Genomic DNA, 20,241 nt, shown 5'->3' with positions numbered 1-20,241 from the left:
CCATCAGCCTCCCAGATGGGTTCATCACTGTTGTCATTCTCATCATGGAATATTCATGAAGTGCCTACTGTGTGCCAGTAGCAACTTGCCTGCCACATGGCCCCTGTGCTGAAAATGCAATTTGACAGACTCTTTCATGATGATGCATCAGGAAACAGGGTTTAAGCTCAGCCTGAATGAAAGCCACTTTGACCTCTCTTGTCTTGAATTCTTTTTCTTAAGCCAAAAGGAAACTGTGGCCCAGCTGTATTGTATTCTCTGGACTGACTGACTCCCTTCCATGTCAGAAAGGGTTTCTCGTGACAATGACCTGGGCCCTATAGTGGCCCACTTGGCCTTGCTCGGGATTTTTTTAGGACAGCCCAGAAAAAGTCTTCAGTGAGGCCAAGGCTGAGGACTCCTGTAGCTTAACTGAAAGGAGTTTTGGCTCCATGAGCCAGTGGGACACCAGTAAGACAGTGGTAGCCTCAGCTCCAGTTTGGGTTTAAATAGATGTGGGTCCAAACATTTTTTTTGTAATAGGCAACAATTGGGTTAATCTAATGACAAATCTCATCCTGTATCATCACCAGAGCAGCATGCCATTTCCATTAGGAATAATGTTTCCTGGCCAGATTAAGGCATGGAAAATAATTTTTGGTCATCAACAATTCCCTTCAGTTTCAGTGATCTGATTAAACTTAGCAACGGAAAGAGGAATTTACAAATTAGATGCTGTTCTCTATTCATTACCAAAATGCTTGCTTTCCACTACATCCAGGAGATACAGTGGAGATCTCATTAAGTCTCAGCTTGTGATAACAGTGACTACGTAAATCCCCACTGCAGCCAGTGAATGAATCAAGCATTATGCTCAAGACCACATCATGGATAAAGTCAAGTCCTTGCTCCCCTTGAAGGGGGCTGTCCTTTCCAGGAGTGCAATGTCGGCTACTTTCTGATCCTCAAGAAGCAACTAGGTATGTATTGCTGCTCCTCTCAAACACTTGCTGTTATGCTCATCTGATTAGCTGCCCTTCTTGAGAGAATCAAATGAGGAATATGTCTCACACTCTTCTAGATGGAGATAAAGAACAAATGGGAGAAGAGGTGAGTACATAAAGAAAATATCCTGGAATAGTCCTGTTCTCTCCAGAACTGAAATGTTAGCAGATAATAAATGACACATGAAAAATTGATGTGTAAGTCTGGTTCATTGAGCCAGATCTAGCCCAGTCTGATTTTAAAAGTAACGTAGTGACAACGCAGACCCAAGTCATCTGACCTTAAAGACACAATCTCAAGGCCTTGTGAGCCAAGATTTCCCTACTTTGCCCTATTTCTCACTGCTCGGTCAACCAATACAGATTGACATCTTGTATACCAGGCTCTGCTGGTGCTGGGAAAATAAAGTTCCTCAACTGTAGATGCAGAAGATGGTTTACAGGAAGTGCTATTATACAAGTCTGGACTAGGGATTTGGAGATCACCAAAGAGGAGTCTTCCAGGGGAGGAGTGGGTGGTGAAGGCAAGCAAGGCAGAAAGGGAATGGATATCTCAGCTGGGTTTGATATTCATACAGCAGATGGTTGGCCTGGGTTTCCCATGCAGAAAAAAACCATGATGTACACAAGTATGCAATGATCTTTGGAAGACCTTGATTTCAGGGTATAGGCAATTCATCAGGAGACCCAGTGTAATTCCAGGGCATCTAGACATTGCAGCATTGTAGGAGCAACTCAATTCCTCTGGGCTATGACAGACTGGAGCAATCCAGTTTCGATCCAGATTCCTGGAGCTATAAGACACTCATGTCAGCTCAGGACTCCAGACACAAAACACCAGAGTCACAGGGGTTTTTCCAAGCTGTCTGATTTGATTCCGTCATTTCACAGACAAGGCAACTGGGGAAAGCAAGCAGCTAAGTGGTTCCTGAAGTCAGGTCAGGTTGCCTGTGGGCTCCTGAAGTTCCACTGCAAAACGCACACATCTTGGGGGGAGAAAAAGATGAGAGCCATTCATTTCATGCACTACTCTTAGCTCATCTCAACAAGTGGCCTGAAAATGAATTAATTAAAGGATTCTGGACATTAGAAGCAATGGAGATGATTTCCAAGAAGAACCCCTGCCATTTTGCTGGAAGCTTGGGTCCTTCCTATTTGCCAGGTGACAATAACTGTAACCTTCCTATCTCATAGAATAGGGCTGAGTGATCTGTGTGCTGCAGTGGCTGGGGGCACCTCTCATACCAAGCACCCTGTATGACAATCCAAGGCTCTTCTCTCAAGGAGCAGCAAGGCATCATTTCTCAGTCTTTGAAACATCATGCCCAAACCTGAGCCCCTAACTGGAGATGGCTGAGCTTTGGAAACATTCACAACTCCAGAGAGACCCTAACATTCACAACTCCAGAGTTTCCTCTAATTCTTCTTGCCCCTAGGTTGGGTCTGTGTGTGCCTGTGTGAGTATGTATGTGGGTGCACATGTTCTTTCCAGGGAATTCTGTTAACACAACTGGCCTGATAACTGGAAACTATCATTATATCTCACAAGTCATGGCCATGAGAGAGAATGGCTTGCTAGGCTGACTTGAGCTTGGAGTGCAGAAGTTAAACAAACACTTTTTTTTTTTTGTCTTTAAAGGCAGCTTGTCAAGCATATAATTGAGCCTTTTTTTTACCTCTTCAAGGAACTGCTAAGAACATTTGTATTCTATCACTTCCAGGCAAGAGGCATGGAGTAGATTCAGTCATTCTTTCCCATCCTTGGCCTCTGGTTTGGTTGTCTCTTGATCTTTAATCTCGGGGCACTGAGTCCCTGGGAATCCCTAGACCAAGGCACAAGGTATGTTGGCCAAAGTTGTTTCAGGCTGGGCAAACATGTTTTAGTGCCTGATTTAGGAAGCAACAAAGATGCTTAACGTGTTCATGAGCTTACCTTTTTTGGTAAAACCTAACACTGAAGAATATTATCAAAATTTAAATTACTATATTCAAGTTTGAAAGGATATCACTTTAAACTTTACTATGGGCTGCCTCCTGGAGCACCTCCACAGACCATTGCTGGGATTATATGAATTAAGTCCAGATTGCAATGACCATATATTTTGTGACTGAATAAACAGCTAGGGTCTTCTTTTCTTACTCCTTATGCTATGCAGAGCCAACATTACATATAGAAGGCAACATCTGATCTACTATGGAGCATTTAAGTAGAAATTACATAAGTTGAGGCTCAGGATTTTCCCTGTCAAGATCTTTTCCTAGCTCACCTGTGTGGTTCCTTCTGATGATTTGAAATGAGAAGCAAGAAGAGTCTTCTCAGAGAGGCCATTGTATGGACCCCTTGGGTTAGTTTTGAGCACATGATTTATTTTGGAAGTGTTGACTTTTTCCCTGTACCTTTAAGAGAAGCTGAATTCAAGAGCATTATAACAGGCTGGCAGTGAATCAATCCGGTATGATGAGAACAAAAGCTCAGACCACTGGGGGCCCAGACACCAGGGACACTGGGAAAAGCACAGCTGGAAGACTCCTGGCTTAGAGGGGCAAAGGGAGGGAGAGGAAGGAAAGGAGGAAGAGGAGAGACAGGAAGGGAGGAGGAAGGAAGGAGGAAGAGAAGGGGGAAGAGCAGGGAAAGGAGCATGGGAGCGAGGAAGGTGGGAGGAAGAGGAAGGGTTGGAGGGAAGTGGGGAGAGAGAGGAGAGGAGGGAGAAGAAGGGAAGATAGGGGAGGGAAAGAAAGGGGACAAGAAAGGGAGGGGAGGGAGAGAGAAGGAAGAAGAGGAAATGGAGGGAATGGGAGAGGAAGGGAGGGGAGAGAAAGTAAGGGAAGGAGGGAGGGAGGCATGGGGCAGAGAGAGGAAGGCAAGAAGAGAAGGAGGGAGGAAAGGGGGAGGGATGGAGGAAAGGGGGAGGGAGGGAAGGAGGTTGATTATGCCACCTATACCTGCAATAGCTGAGTGGAAGAAGCTGGGAGGCAATGTCTAAAGTGAGGCCTCCCACTTGGGTGGTAGGAACATCATCAGCATCCCCCAGGGTCTGCACTGGCAGGAAGCAGAAGCTGGGAATTGAACCCTGGTACTCCAGTATGTGATGCAGTTTTCATCTTAATCAGTAGGCCAAACACCCACCCATCTTGGGTTTTCAAGTATTCTATTCACTGCTTCACATTATCCCCATTTATGAAACAATTTTTAAACACATTCTGTGGTTTGCAATCTGGCCTGAGCCCTACCTCTCTCATCACGTGTCTACCATACAAAATGATCATGGTAAAGTAGGGGTCCAGTCCGTAGAACTGGTATTTACAAGTATCACACAAGAGGACAGAATCACTCAGGTGATATTGGAACATGACTCTCCTCTGGAGACATGGCCAGCAGGTGCCATAGGCATATGGATTGTACCATTTGAGTACTATTCCCTATGTTTGGGGTTGTTATACATCTTTTTTTTTCCTTCCTGATCATCAGCCTCAGAATCACCAGAGAGGGGATTAAATGAGGTGGCAGTTGCTTGCGATTCCAACATGAACAGTTTGTAGGGTTAGGGGCTTATTTGTTGGGTGTCTGTTGTCATGGATCTCTGAACAGTGGAGGACTCCAGGTCACAGCAGGGCTCCCATTGTTAGGTAGATACTGTCTGTGAGAGGAGGTCATGCCACTGCTTCAGCCTCCTCCACCAGCCTAGCACTGGGAAGACACAAGCTGGCTATCCTGGAGACCCCAGGGCAAGTGTTGAGAGGCCTGACACCATGGGACTCTCCTAGTGGGAGCAGACCTCTTTCCATACCATTCTAAGGCTTGCTGTAAGCCTGACTGGCCTCTTGCTGTTGTGGGTTCCTCTGCCTTTAGTCTCTCTCTCCTCCCAACCCACTCCTGCCACAGTGTAGTCATTCTTCTGCCTAAATCTTTTCTTAGGTCCCTCTCTATCTACAGAAAAGTGTTGGACAAGAAAGAGGGCTGCCAGGCGTTCCCTGCAGAGGACACATAGCCACATTTGGTGCTCAACAGCAAAATCCCACTGCTCTGCCTTCCACTGCATGGATGATTGGCCAGAAAGCCCAGGGACGCAACTTTCACTCACATTCTTCTGTAACAGTGGGACTGTCTGTGATGGCTCCACATGGGCCACAGACATTAGGTACAAATGACCAAGATAAGGGCAGGTATTGAAGAGGGGGATAAGAATCCTGGCTCTAGCACCTGTTCAGCTTGTGCTGATCCACCACAAATGGATCATTTTCATTCTGGACTTTGCTTGGCTTCTTACTATCTTTGAGTTTGGGGCATTTCCCTAAAGCCATAGCCAGGATAGTGCCAACATCTACATCCAACATGGCAATTTCTGCTCCCTGCATCTTCATGGCATGGCATGGCCCTGGGCTCCACAGGGATGCAAAATCTCTCTGTATTTTATTGAAGGTCACGGGAGCAGGGGGATACACTGAATTGGGAAGACAGGTGACTCCTGAGGTGACAGGTGAGATAACCACTTGGCAGTACTCCTGCCTGGTGTCACTCTGCTATCCTTATGATAACCACAGACAGGCCATTGTTACCACACTATGTGGCTCCCACCTCCCAATCTTCCAGAAGCATGTTAGCCATCATTCCATGGCTTCCTGAGACCAATGGTGGGTTTGACTTAGGAAATACATGGCAGTTCATTAAGACTAAATGGCATGCCTACTTCTTAGTGCACACTCATGGAGCATAGATATCTCTTCTGTCTCCTGATGTGAGACAGGATAGTGGCCAGACTGTGTTTCCAAGAATGTGCTACCTCTAAAATACCCGTTCTAGATCCCTGATCACCCAAGGAAGGACTGTGCACAATACCAAGTTCATAGGACCCTGCCACTGAGAATCATGACTCCCCAAACCTCAAGAATCCATGAACTGGCCTCCTTATATAATCTCAGGGTGAAGCAACCCTCACTAACCATCACCTTCACGGTACAATGCAATCTCCATTTTTAGGACCATTCTCACTGCACTTTGATATTCCTGCCTTGGCCACCATCCCATGCCTGGCCTGTTCACTTGTTTTCTAGCACCACTTCCTCGAAGTGGAGAGGACTAAAAATTGAGAAGCAAATGTTTGCTAAGGAACTGACATTGAAAGGAAGTTCTTTAATGAACATGGTGAATAATCAGAACAACGAGCCTACTCAAGTCAAGGGTAGACTAGATAGGTCTATTCTATCAGCTCAGGGCCAGGTGGGGGACACTGCCAGAACTCACACACATGCATTTATACACAGTTGGCTTTCCCTGGGCTTTGCCAGGTAGAATAAGTTTCAGAAAGCCCTTGTCCCTCAGTGTAACCTAGAAATATGATGAGCTGTTGCAATTGTACAAGATATGCCCTGTGTAAGATGGGAATGGAGGGAGAGGGAGAGGGAGAGGGAGAGAGAGAGAGAGAGAGTTAGGGAATATCTTATCCAGGGGTGTTCATGACATGGTGGGCAGAGTCCTGTTAGGAAATTGCTAGTGTTCGTTTCTAGCAGTTAGTGCAGTTATTTTTTTCTTTTTATAAATTTGGGTTCAGTCTACGGCCATACCATCCTGAACGTGCCTGATCTCATCTAATTTGGGGTTCAGGTTGTCTCACCTAATCTCTAAAGCAACCTCCCAGTTGATTCTAGCATGAGGGCTCTGATGAGGACGAGCTGAGGATTCATGAGAGGCAAAGTATGTATTTCTGGGCTGGACAAGAGGCTGTCCACCCTCTCTGAGTGAGACGGAGTCAGGGCAATCCTCTAAGCATGAAAACTTGAGGGTGCAACTCGAGAACAAAGGAAAACGACAAATGTAGTGCTTCTGTTCATGCAAACTGAGCCAGGTGCCGCATGGATTCAGTCATTGTCACCCAGGAGTGTGCCAACTCTGGCCATGAAGTAGGCCCTGGATAAATAGTGATTGTGCTGATTATAGCACTTAAAAATATTAAATAATTAGGAATGCGTTCTGGTCACATATGTCATATAGATCAGTGAAATTCAGATTACTGCTTGCAAGTCCTTTTGTGGGCACCTACAGCTCTCACAGTCCTCAAATTTCTGCATTTCAGTAATAAATTATTCTTAGCTCTGCAGGGTGTTGAGCAGCCATGTGGCTCTGTTGGTTAATGATGATTGCAAAAGTGGTTCCTGTGAAACATAACCGAATATAAATATTTAATCCTACTTATCTAGGTGGAAATGCAGTGTTTTGGTTCTATTGTGTTTCTGTCTCTTACATGCACATGCATATGAATGTCTGTATCAAACTACAAACTTACTGTATATAAATTGTCATAATGACATTTGAGATATTTCCAAATGGTTAGGTCATCAATGTATTTTTTTATCTTGAGGAAAAATAAAGAAGAAATTTTCACCTCTGCCTCTTTATGATTTCTTGCTTTAATGTGTGACCTGTGATCAAATTTGACATTGGAGTTGGAAAGCAGGTGCTTTCCAAAGTTCCCTGCAGCAGTGCATGTTCACTGTACAGTAGTGATAGTTCTACAACTGGTCCCTTCAAAGAGGATGCTCCTTAGGCTAGAAAGCGGAACAGTAATCATGAGAACGATGACACCTCACAAGATCTTGGATTTTGCACCCAGAGAGGAGGGGTACAGAGGCCAAGATCATTGAGGCTGTCTCACCCTAGAAGGTGCATGCAAAGCAGCTGTGCCTTCTTCTCGTCTCTGTTGTACCTTTGTGGCCCTGAGATGGCTCTTGAGTAATATGTCCTCCTTTGTCCAAGGCTGTCCATACCCCGTTGCAGAGACAATGCCAAGTACTTACATGGCTGTAGATGTAGACATAAGGAAGGGCTGGGCTCTAGAGGGCGACCATCTTAAGGTCACAGGTGTACAGATTGATTATGTGGTCTCCTCTCATCCCCTTCTGATCTCCTTAAGGCCAGATCCCTCAGGTGGTTGGTAGTTGAACCACACCACCAGAATGGAAGGTCTACAGAGCAAGTTCTTTATGTCACTCTAGGAAGTATACAGACTCAAGACTCATAACGTATGACTAATTTGCCGTCAAGTGTTTGCCCTCCATCATGTCACCAGACAGCCTTCATCCAAGTTTCAGGATACACCCCACATCCATGCCAGTGATCCCACTGTCTTTACCTTATCTACAACAGTGCCTGCAGTGACACCAATTCCTCTCATTCTCCTCCTAGCTCTCTGGTCATGCCTTTCTAGATCTCTCTTGCAGCTGGTCTTTTCTCACCCCAATTCTCAAACATCAGTAGAGCCCCTGTTTCTGATCTTGGAACTCATTTCATTTCTTTATACATCTGTTCCCTAGTGATTTCATCCAAACAATTGGGTTTAAATACCTTCAATATATTGTTGACTCCCCAGATTTTAATTCATTCCCAGACCTCTTCCTTAGGCTCAGACTCATTCCCAATTGCCTACTCAACATTTGAACGTGATGTCTAATAGACATTCCAAACAATTGTTTGAAATGACTTTCCTGATATTATTTCTAATGTATTCGTTTTCCCCCATTTTTAGCTATTTGAAAGCCCGAAGAACACAGTGGGAGACAGAAATCTTCCATTTGCTCCTAGAAGCCCCAAACACCTGCCACAGCTAGGATTGCGCAATGCTGAAATCAGCATACAAGAACTCGATCCAGGTTTCCTATGTGGATGGCATGGACCCACGTACTTGAGTCATCATCTGTTACTTTACCCTCCCAAGCATATTAGCAGGAAGCTTGGTCAGAAGCAGAAATGGAAGACCATTCCATGTACTCCGACATGGCCTATGGGCATTACAGGGGTGACTTGACTTGTTGTCCTACAATACTCATTGAAACTTTTCTGATACTCTTCTTACATTCCTTATCTATATCATTGATTGATAGCCCCACTGGTAATGTTCAGGACAATTGTTTCTGAATATTCTTGACTTCTCTTTCTTACTCTCATTTCCCATATCTAACACGTTGGCGTATGTCAACCTGAAATCTACCCGAGTCATCTCCACTGTTGCCAAGACAAATCATGATCAGCTCCTGAAGCAGTAGGTCCTTGACTGGACCCCTGCTGTGCCATTCCACTCCCTTCTGCACATGACAGCCAGAGGGATCCTACTAAATGCATGTCAGATCACACTGCATTTTTGCTTACAATTTCCAGTGGCTACTTCACTCACTCTCAGCTAAGGTTCAAGTTTGGAGATCAAGTTAAATGACTTACACCCAGGTCCTGGTGGACTCCACCTACTACTTTCTGCCATATCCATTCCTGTCAAGTTGCATTAGCCCCTTTTCTGTTTCTCAGGCATGTCTGCTTTGCTCCCACTTTGAGGCATTGGTGTTGGCCTTCCCTCTGTTTAGAATGTTCCTTACCTAAATATCTCTATGATTCCTTTCTTTATTGCCTTCAGGTTTGTGTGCAGCTGCTCAGCAAGCTCCTCTCCTGACCACCCTATACAACATCAAAAGCTCTAACATCTTCATGCTCATAGCACTCTTCCACCTTTCCCTACAGTACTTATCACTAACATTTTATTTGATTGATTGTTTGCTGCCCCTCCTGGCTATGTACTCCATGAGGGCAAGGATTTATATAATTTGCTCACCATTTCATTTACTCTGTTTAGAGAAATGCTTTCCAACCATGAGCTTTGGTTTGGTTGTTTTCCAAATTCATGCTCCTTCCACTTCTTTGGTGGCCTTTGTAGCCTTTCCTTGGAACGTTGAATCATTTGGTTCCAATCAGGTATGTTCATCCACCCTGTGACCATGGTTCATTGCGTCAACCTAATCTCCACTGCCATCTTGTCAGTGCACCAGATCTGTGCTGAGATGCGGAGTCACCAGAGCCCCAAGGAATATGATCATGCTCTTTTTCCTTAAAGCACTAATTAGTTTTAGAGCTGACAAAAACTGGAAAATATACTGTCCCATTATTTGGAAAGATGCCACCATTTAAAGACATCAAAGACCAGAGCCCTGCACTACTTGAAATAATCATCTTTGCAGCAGCGATTCTACCTGTATTTGTTTCAAAGGGAAAATTATGAAGTTCCACAGATAAGAAGATCATTGCCAAGCCACAGACTTGCCTTGCCTTTTCTGCAAGTCTTTCGCCTACGACTGAGTAAGTAAATCACATCCATTCTACTCTCGGTTGGACTTTCCCAAAAGACACAATTCTTTGGAATCCTTTCCTGGCTCCACTCTTAGGTTTCTCACATTCTATTTCTTTGCATGGGTCTCTCTGTCTCTTTATCCTTTGATTTTCAATGCCTCTGCAACTAGCATTTCCACTAACAAAGGAACCAGGTTTCCATGCTAGCCTTCTAGGACAAAGCTGGTCAAGACAAGAAGCAGAAACACATTTTCCAGCCATGAAGTTGCTCTACAAGGGGAAAGGAGAGCAAGAGGCCCCAGAATGAGAGTCCCTTGAGCGAGAAATTGTCCATATTTGAACTGACAATAATATTGGTAGAGATCTTCCATTGGGGTAGGCAGTTCATTCTACTGTTAACAAAGCTTGGCCAGAAACCTGGGTTCATGGACCCTGTCAGTGTGATGGCTCCAGCAGCCAGGATACACTGTGTTGGTAAAGTCTCCTGGAATTTACTCAGTTCTTGGGTGAGATGGAGAAACAGCTCATTCCCCTTAGAAACTCTTGCCAAAAGAGAATAATGATGTGTCCCCACAATCGTGACTGACTGCTAAGTAAGTGTGGGCAGTAGTTGTCTTAAACAGTGCATGCAAAGAAAAGTGCTCATTGCCAATCAGCACAAATCAGGGGCTCTACTCTGACTTGTGGCAGAGCAAGGAGCTGAGATACCAATTCCTGTGTTTTAGAGGTAAGCTTCTCTGCAGCTCTCAGTTTATCTATTTACCATACCACTCAGTACCACCCTCAGTACCACCAACTAATCAACTGCTCTGTGGTTCCATCAACAGCACAATAGAAGCTGTCAGACATCTTTCCCAGGAAGACTCTCAATGGCATCTTTGCTCATTGTTCTAATCCATCAAAGGCCTCATATTCCAACTTGTAAAACTACTTAGCAGAGCTTGAAGGCCTCCTTGGGTTATTAAATTATGTTGTTACCAGTCCCTTGCCAGTCATGTGCTTCGATTCTATATTTGCACCTTGAGCAGAGTTATGAGAAGGGGAGTTGCTGATAGACTTACTAAATAAATTGTTGAAATGAGGAAGCAGAGATTCTATTCTGTTAGCACCTTTAGCTGCCTTTTCTTTTTCCTCCATCTGCCTTTCTCTTGGTTTCAGTCTCTATCTTCTCTTCCCTCCCCTCCCCTCCCCTCTCTTCTCCTCCCCTCCCCTCCCCTCCCCTCCCCTCCCCTCCTCTCCCCTCCCCTCCCCCCTCCCCTCCCCTCTCCTCTCCCTCTCCTCTCCTCTCCTCTCCTCTCCTCTCCTCTCCTCTCCTCTCCTCTCCTCTCTCCATTCTTTCCCTCTTCCTCTCGCATGTGCGAAAGACTTCTGGCTTCCTATATTTATTTGCATGCCTCCTTATGGTACATGATCTAGATAGCTCTTTTTTTTAAAGATTTATTTATTTTAATTGGAAAGCCAGATTTACAGAGGGAAGGAGAGACAGAGAGAAACATCTTCCACCCACTGGTTCACTCCCCAAAGTGGCCACAATGGCTGGAGCTGAGTTGATCTGAAGCCAGAAGTCAGGAGCTTCTTCTGGGTCTCCCATGCAGATGCAGGGAGCTAGGCAGAAAGTGAGGCAGCCAGGACACAAACTGAAACCATATGGGATCCAGGCACATGCAAGGTAAGGACTTCAGCCACTAGGCTACTGTGCTGCACCACTAGTCAGCTCTTTATCCTATTTGGTTCCTTAACTTCTCCAGATTGGATGCTAATTTTTTTCTAAGATTTATTTTACTTTTATTGGGAAGGCAAATTTACAGAGTGAAGGAGACATGGAGAAAATGATCTTCTGTCCTCTGGTTCATGCCCCAAGGTGCTCTGAAAGCAGGAGCAGGAGTTTCTTTCAGGTTTCCCACATGAGTGTAGGGTCCCAAGAATTTGGGTCATTTTCAACTGTTTTCCCAGGCCACAAACAGGGAGATGGATAGGAAATGGAGCAGCCAGAACATGGCATGAAAGGTGAGGATTTAGCTACTGAGCCATCACGCTTGGCCCTGGATGTACAAATTTTAAGAGCTAAACTAGGTTGGATAGAAATGTACCTATCCAAGTATTAAAACAATTTAGAGGACATTGCATATACAACATAGAGCAGACAGGGTGGTTGGAGTTCAAATCCAAACAATGAAATTGCTATGGGGTGCAGCCAGTGATAGCCAGCACCCATTGACAGTGGGCAAATGAAATTTGGCTGTGTTCTCTACCCTCTGTCCTGAAGGTGGGTCCTAACAGCAATGGAATGTTAATTCCATCCTCAACCACCCCCCAACATCCTAAATTAGCCAGGATATTGGAAGTCCAATTAGTCTAGGTGTTTTTAGCTACAAGCCCAGTTCCTGTTCCTGCCCATCCCAACGAGCACTAATCAACTCCTTAGCCCACAACACTTAGGTATTCACTCCTGCCCACCTGTGACTCCCCTATCAACTGAATGGGGAAGGTATTACATTGTTGTGTAACCACTCCCCTCATAAGCCCCTTTAAAAGGCCTGTGAAGCAGGGGCTCACTCTTTTTCTGGTCAGGTGCTTCCGTTACTCTGGCACCTTGACTCTTGGCTGACCCAGGACAGGTAATCCCCTGAGCATGGTCCCTGTGTACTGCTTAGATGGGACAATGGATATAATAATGTTGTTTCTGGTTTGTGTGCTGTCAGGAGTTCCAGGAGAGGTGAGGCCTAGCAGTAGTGGAATGTGGGCAGAGAAGCCAGGGAAAGGTGAATGTCTGCAGCTTTGTAAGTGTGTCCAGGTTATTCATTGCATGTCTCTTAGGATAACTTATATTGTTGGGGAAGCTGGGACATAAGTCTTCAGCTTAATGGATGGACTTAAGGATAATGACCATTTGTTCCTTTTGGGATTATGATTGGTTGGATTATGATTGGTTGGATTGCTGTATGGATTTGTGATTTGCTATTGTGCTCTATTGTCACCAAGCTTGATTAATAAAGACTCCTTAATAAATCTTAGATATGTCTGGTGTGATTTCGCTCGCACCCTGCAACAAAAGGTGTAATTAATGCTTGGCTCTGTGGCGCAATGGATAGCGCATTGGACTTCTAGAGAACAAAATGTGTAATTAGACCAGGACCAGTGAATTTCAAATTACTACAAATCAGGGACACTTGTGGGAGTTATTAAACAGACTGCTGGGATGCTCATTATGTTATAACATTTGGGCCACGGCATGGGACACCTATGTCCCATTGTGCAGTGCTTGGTTTCAGCTACTCCATGCTTCTGATCCAACTTTCTGCTAATGTGCCTATGAAGCAACCAATCATTGCCCAAGTACTTGGGTTCCTGCTACCTTTGTGGGAGACCCTGGCTCCACAACTATGGCCTGGCCTAGATTTGACTGTTATGGGCTTCAGGGGAATGTTTCGGCAGATGGAAAATCTCTCTTTCTCTGTCACTCAACTTTTCAAATAAAACACATACACACACCCAACCACCCAGCGTTGCTGGTCCAGGGACCACACTTTCAAAACCAGTTGGTTAATCTAACAGGATCCTCAAAATCTTTGACTCATCATGTATAAATCTCTTGCAAGTCCATATCATTAATCCCTCCTATGTATATACCAGCAAGAGCCTACCTAGTAATCACCCACAGGAAATTACAGAACAAGGGAATTGGCTCTTTCTCTGTCATCTTCATTGTATCAGAATACAAACTCCTGAGATCCCCCTCCCAACCCTCCCATTTTGTATTTCCTCAGATCCTTAAATGTAATCTCCAAGATAGAGACTTTTGACATCCTTTCCCTAGAGAAAACTCAACAGCACCTAGAAGGGTATTGTTAATGTGGTTAGGGATCCTGCACAGGTATAAAGTTGACCAGGTAGTTGCCTGATAGGAATTGCTCCTTTCCAATAAACCTGGAGCAGGAATCCTGCTTCCCTGTCCAAGGAGGAGGAGGAAGATGTCTGATTTTAAAACAAGAATTCACCTCAGAACAATCTCAAGTGTCTTTTAAGGTTAAAGATTCTAAAAGGAGCGACAAGAGCAATTATTTCCCATCTGTGACTAATTCCTGTAAGTAACAAATGATTTCAACCAATGAGATAGAGGAGATGTTGCTCCAGGGACAGAAACTGCAGATTGTAAAGAAAGGCGGTGGTAATGCTCTACTGTTGATTACACTGCTGATCCCTGTCTCCCCCAGAACCCAGCCCAAAGACAGAGGATGGCTGCTCACTGTTTCGGGGTTTCTCCTCATCCATGCCTTCATCCTCATTCTCAGGGTCAATGTCTTCTGCCTGAGTGATCCAGTCCAGGTAGCCTTTGAGGTCCTCTTCCAGCTGCTGCTTCTCCCGCAACTTCTGGAAATCTCCTCGAGCTTTGGCCTTCTCCCTCTCTTTGGAAAACTCTCTGGAGACAGGGGTGGGGGATAGAGTGGACAAGAGTATAGAGAAGGAATTGGGTATAGGAGAGGTGGAGATAAGGGGGAAAAAGAAGTATTAGTTGCTTGGTAGGAAGACACCACAAGCCCTGACTTTGCACACAGCTTTCTCTGGCCAGTTCATGTTTCATTTTGACCCTTTCATAGAGAAAGGAGTCAATGGAGGGGACAAGGTGGACACAGGCATGATGGTCTCATTGTATGACTCAAGTCCATTTCCCTTTTCACTAAGTCTCATGCCCAGCTTTTGCCTTTTGATAACAAATGTCCTCCCCCATCCCCATCCCCCACCAAGACGTTGGTGCATTTTTCAACCAGGAACTAAACACCCCACAATGGTTAATGACCAATCATATGCCAAAGCCTACTCCTCCACATCGTGTCCCAAGAGCCAAGTGTGCACATCCCTTGCTATCTCTGACTTCCGTGATGTCATCAGCCATGTTGGGAATACTTACACCACGGAAATGCAAATGCTCTAAACCGGAGCTTTCTTCCTCTCAGAGATGAACTATTTAGCAGGACCTCATTGGTGCAGGAACCAGGAGATTTCTCAGGAGTAGAGCTCAACCTACCCTTGTTAGCATGCCTGGAGGGATCTCTAGTCTAGAGGTGGCTCTTTCCCACATGGAGACATGAGGATTCCAAGCACAAGAAAATGTTCTGAGGTTGCCATTTTGGTCAAAAATTCCCAATTAGAATTTGAAAATACATAAAGGCCAAATGATATCCAAGTTAAAGGACACATTCAATTTAAAGTAGTAATGAATTGGATCTGGTTTAGTGTTTGCTAGAGGAGCCTACTGATGATATCTGACAGAATGGTGGTTTCCATTTTTTATGACTGTCCTTGTATTCTATGATTTTCAATTCACTTTCTGAGCAAGAAGAGATCTGACAGCAGAAGCCCACAACTAACAAGGCTCATTCTTAAGTTCAAAATGGGGTTGTGTCTTTTCTTCTAAAGGAGGTGTATAGGAATGTCTTTGTCTTTGGAATGGTGGTGGTGGTGTGTGTGTGTGTGTGTGTGTATACATGCCTACATGCACTGGGCATACTGGGCATCTTGGCTGATTCCTGGAGCCATGATTTTACCTTCTTTCACAAAGGTCTGGAGCAGGGCAAGAGCATAAACACATCTTGAAGGAATTTCTTGGACAAGGCAAACACCTAACAGATAGGGGGGCAATAAGCCTGGCTCTTAATCTTGCCACCATGCAGTGTGTCCCATCATCAAATAACTGCCTAGTGTCTGCATCCTGCCTGTGCCACTCCAGAGAGCACAGCTTTCATGGTGAAATCAAGCTGGGGGTGGGGAGGGGTCTGGGGATGTTTTGTGATTGGGAGAATGTGGGACTCTCAAGCTAATGAGTTCCCTTCAACTGCTGCCTTAATGCTGCTCCAGTTTGGATTGAATTTTCTTCTTAAATTTGATTGAATCCAATTCTAATTGGATTGAACTTGCTATTTCTCAGGCTTCCTGCCAACCAAAGGGTACCTTCATTTCCTTTCCAGGGATTTTTAGCTATGGAAGAAACTGGACTGACAGCTCACAACAAAGATAGGAGCCTTGCCCTATTTTGCTCCTTCCTTGCTGGACAGATGCCAGCTCCCCTCCCCTAAACCTCTATGCCCTGTTCTTCCAAACCTCCTGAGGGCTTGGTCTTCCTTTCCACAGTCAACATCACAGGGCATTGCTCATCTTGTACAAATCAACTCCCAAAACTGCATTCCAAGGCCTCTCTTGGGACTCTTTCTGTTATACTCACTCTCCGTCTAGGTCCCTTATATATGGAGTGTGTTTAAGGCTGTGAGGGGTGGATGGTTGAGACTTCACCTGGGCTTTTTTGAATGGCTTTTCAAGCTGTGGTTACAAAACTTCTCATCCCTCCTTTGGAGAGGGGCTGGGCGGGGGGCAGTGGTGGCAGACAGGACTGGGATCCAACTGGGATAAAGATGTTCCATCCAGTCCTGTTTCATAGCATCTTCCCCCATGGGATGAGAGCTCCCATCTGTACCTCCAGACTTGTAGGGGAACTAAAGGAAACAGCCATGGGGAGAGGGGTGCTGATGACCTGGACTGGCATAAGGGTATGAAAGGACATGTCTTGTGGGGAGGGTTAGGGGAACCACAAGATCAAAGGCACTGCAGGCTCCCATGAAGAGAAGGCTGAAAACAGGCTTGTACTCGAATGCAAGGGAAGCCCAAGTTCCCTTCCCCAGACGCCATGTGGTAAGGGATGTGCCAAACAGCAATGCTTGGCCCTCTTTATCTCCTTGCTTGGATGCCAGCCATATGCTGCCCTAGGGACCAAGTCGATGAAGACATGAAACCCTAGCCTGATGGGCTGTTCCAGGCCCAGGGACCAAAGCAGCAAGACAATCAGTCACAGCTGTGGGACTGGGATTCGTCATGCAGCATCTCCTGCCAGCAAGGGAAAATGAGGGCTGGAATGGAGGGTCTGGAGCTGGTACACAGTGATATAAAGGAAGGGGTTGTGGAATATCCATTCCTTATGAACCACAGAGGCCCCTGGCACATGGATAACCAACATAGCTAATGGCCATTTTTTTGGTGGCTTTCCCATTTATGAATTTATCTGCCTGCTAAAATTTATTTGGAATGCCAAAATTAATCCTTGTGCCACTTACATGATCATATGTGGACATGCTCTCAGCGGAGGTTACGCAAGGCAGCACTCTCCCCTTCTTGGTCCAGTTCTCATGTGATAAACAGGTGTTCTTTTTGCAGTCAATCTAGTCTATTCTGGAATATTAGTGCATTTTTGGGGTGAATCTCCAGTTTAAAAATGACCCTCATGGGCCAGGCATGATAGCCTAGCAGCTAAAGTCCTTGCCTTGCACATGCCAGGATCCCATATGGGTGCCAGTTTGTGTCCCAGCCACCCTACTTCCTACCCAGCTCCCTGCTTGTGGCCTGGGAAGGCAGTTGAGAATGGCCCAAAGCCTTGGGACCCTTCACCCGTGAGGCAGACCTGGAAGAAGCTCCTGGCTCCTGGATTCAGATCCGCTTTGTTCCAGTTGTTGTGGCCACTTGGGGAGTAAAATCAGCAGACAGAAGATCTTCCTATCTATCTCTCTTCGTCTCTGTATCTCTGCCTTTCCAAAAAAACTATATAAATCTTAAAAAAAAATGAGCCTCATTCATGGTGCTGAGGAGATCCAGATGTGCCTCATAGAGAGAATGTATATGCTAAATAAACTTCCTTCAGTCACGAGTATATGGGCCACAAATTTAATGTCATTGAATCCATGATAGATGCAAAGTAAAGCATCTTTCAGTGGAAGCACATATAAAACACAGGTATGCACCGACTGGTTGACAAAATGGTATGACCACAGGCTGGCAGAAACTTAGCTCTGTACTTCTGCTTCCTCTCTGTCACTATTTCCTCAGCCGGAGTCTGTGGTGTCTTTACACAACAGAATTCAGTCACAGGCATCAAGTAGAGTGGGTCTTCAAAAAGTTCATGGAAATGCAAAAAAAATTTACATGATCTCAAGCTTTTTTTTTTTTTTTTACTCTCTGCTCCATTTTCGAATAGCATTTTGAAGCATCCTTGTATGTGCTGCTACCTTGTCTGCTCTTATTCATAAGGCAATTGTGTCCTGGCCTTTTATTGCTCCCTTCTGTCTCTGGGTATTGTGATCATTTGTCTTAGCAGTGGTATCATAGTGCAATTATGCTTCCAGGGCCTGAAGGTCTACCTCTGAGGTCCTCTGCTCTTCTGGGGGAGACAGGTGTGCCCACTTCCCAGTGGGAAAAAGAAGAGATGAGTCCCAGTGTAACGCATCCTCCTGGGCTTTGGCCAGTGCGTGCTGCCTAAGTATAGCTCTCTACGCAACTCCTTTAAAAACAAAATGAACCAGAGTCCAGAGACTTCCGTCTCATTACAGCTTGAAGTATAATTGCAAGGCTATCATCGTCAGTGTTGTCCCTTTAATTTTAGTCGGCCGGAGATTTGAGTTTTCTGGATGGGAAATTAATTATACTCTGATTATTATCTCTACTGACACCAGTCCTCTAACTTGCACAGGGTAGATGAGAAGCCTGACAGGTAAGGAATATGGAAACCTTTTTTAAAAAATGCTAAGATAAACATATGCTTTACACTAACACCATCTGGCCTTATGAGAAAGGAGGTGTTTTGGAACCACGAGTGGTCCAGTTTAAGAATGGCTAGCCTCTGATGACCAAAACCTTTGAATTTCTGCCTCTAGAATAGAAGTTTTAAAGAATATCATCTCCTAAATCTTCATGAGTGCACCAAGCACAACTAATCATTTCCCAGGCTACTGAAGGACATGATTCCTGAGACTGTGCTGGATTATAAAATCATATTAATGGAAGAATGTCAAGTGTCACATCTTCTGTCCCTAGCCCCAGAGGGCACCAAGACTGCATAGCCATGGACTCAGTAGTTCTGCTCTCTCCATGGAGAACTGCACCCTAGAACCCCTGCCCCACCAGCCATGCTAGCGGTGCCTTGGCAGTTTTCTGCTGGGCCTCTTCAGGTTCCCACTCACTATTTCCATTTGCTTGCATGTAAGTTGCTTCTGCTGCCTGCCTACCCCTTACCCTTCCTCCTTCAGCTTCCCCTCCTCACCTCCTCAGTTCCCATGAGAACATGGGATTGTCCAATTAAATGAGTCTGGGGAGGGTATGCCGTGCTTACTAGGGAGATAGGCTGTGGGTTCCACTGCTCCAGAACAACTCTGGAAACAACCATATTTGGAAACCACCATATTTCAGTAGTTAGAATCTTCTACACATCACTTTCATTTCCTGTCAGGTGCAGATCTGAATACCACCTTGTTTAGAATCATCCTGAGCAGGATTCCTACCTGCATCCAACGCAGAACTTAACAAAGGATGTTAATGAGGTAATGACCAACACTACTTCCATGGTGATGGTAAACTTCATGAAGCTTCAGGACCAGTCTGAACACTTTTGTTGGGTTGGCTCAAGCAGAAAGAATGACTTGTGAACCACTGGGTGCTTACCACATTCTTGCGGTGGTCGTGACAGTAGTCTGCCTTACCAATAGGGGCTAGATTCCAAGATTCCCAGTGGATGCTTGAAACTGCATAGTAGCTGGACTGATCATGTACTGTGTGCTTATTCACATCTATGAAAAACTGCAATTTATGCATTAGACACAGACATACTAATAGCAACCATCAAAAACAGAAGCTAACCATGCTAGCAATACAATGTAGTAAGTCAGGTGTGTGTGATCTCTTGGCTGCGATGGGGTGGAGAGAGAGGATATGCCGGATGAAGGGATGAGTCATATCCCTGGCAGGACTCAGTGAGACAAAGTAAGATTTCATCATACTCCTGAGAATGGTTATTTAAAACTTTTGAATAATTTACTTCTGGAATTTTCCATTAATATTCTTGGACTAAGGTTGACCACAAGTAAGTGAAACAAGGGGTGGGGATCCTGGCTGACTTGAAATGGCCGCCACCATACTGTCAGCTGAGTCTGTGTCCAGCTGCTGTTTGAGCATGGGCTGGGCCACCCATTTACAGTTGCAGCCGGCAGCAAAGGAGGCCTCCTTTACCCGGAGGGGGAGCTGCTTGCCCACAAATGCCTCTTGCCTGGCAGAGGCCCTGGAAGCTTTGGCAGATGTTCCCTCAGGGATTCTGGAGCTGCACAGCGCAGGCTGTAGCTT

The 20,241-nt window shown here is 45.2% G+C and overlaps 1 protein-coding gene across 25 annotated transcripts in view; it reads right to left on the bottom strand.

Annotated features, from left to right (window-relative positions):
- Positions 1-20,241, bottom strand: part of LOC121167446 (voltage-dependent L-type calcium channel subunit alpha-1C) — a 206,167-nt gene that overhangs the window by 130,993 nt on the left and 54,933 nt on the right. For all 25 annotated transcript variants that reach the window (XM_040996844.1, XM_040996845.1, XM_040996850.1 and 22 more), the window contains one exon: positions 14,337-14,509. In XM_040996844.1, coding sequence (XP_040852778.1) covers positions 14,337-14,509 — 173 coding nt within the window. The remainder of the gene's footprint in view (positions 1-14,336; positions 14,510-20,241) is intronic.

Source organism: Ochotona curzoniae, unplaced genomic scaffold (assembly GCF_017591425.1).
Source record: "Ochotona curzoniae isolate NIBS_2020 unplaced genomic scaffold, NIBS_Ocur_1.0 patch371, whole genome shotgun sequence".
In the NCBI taxonomy this organism is placed as follows: Eukaryota; Metazoa; Chordata; class Mammalia; order Lagomorpha; family Ochotonidae; genus Ochotona; species Ochotona curzoniae.
The sequence above is the reverse complement of the archived record's forward strand: the minus strand, read 5'-3'. Positions and strand labels throughout refer to the sequence as shown.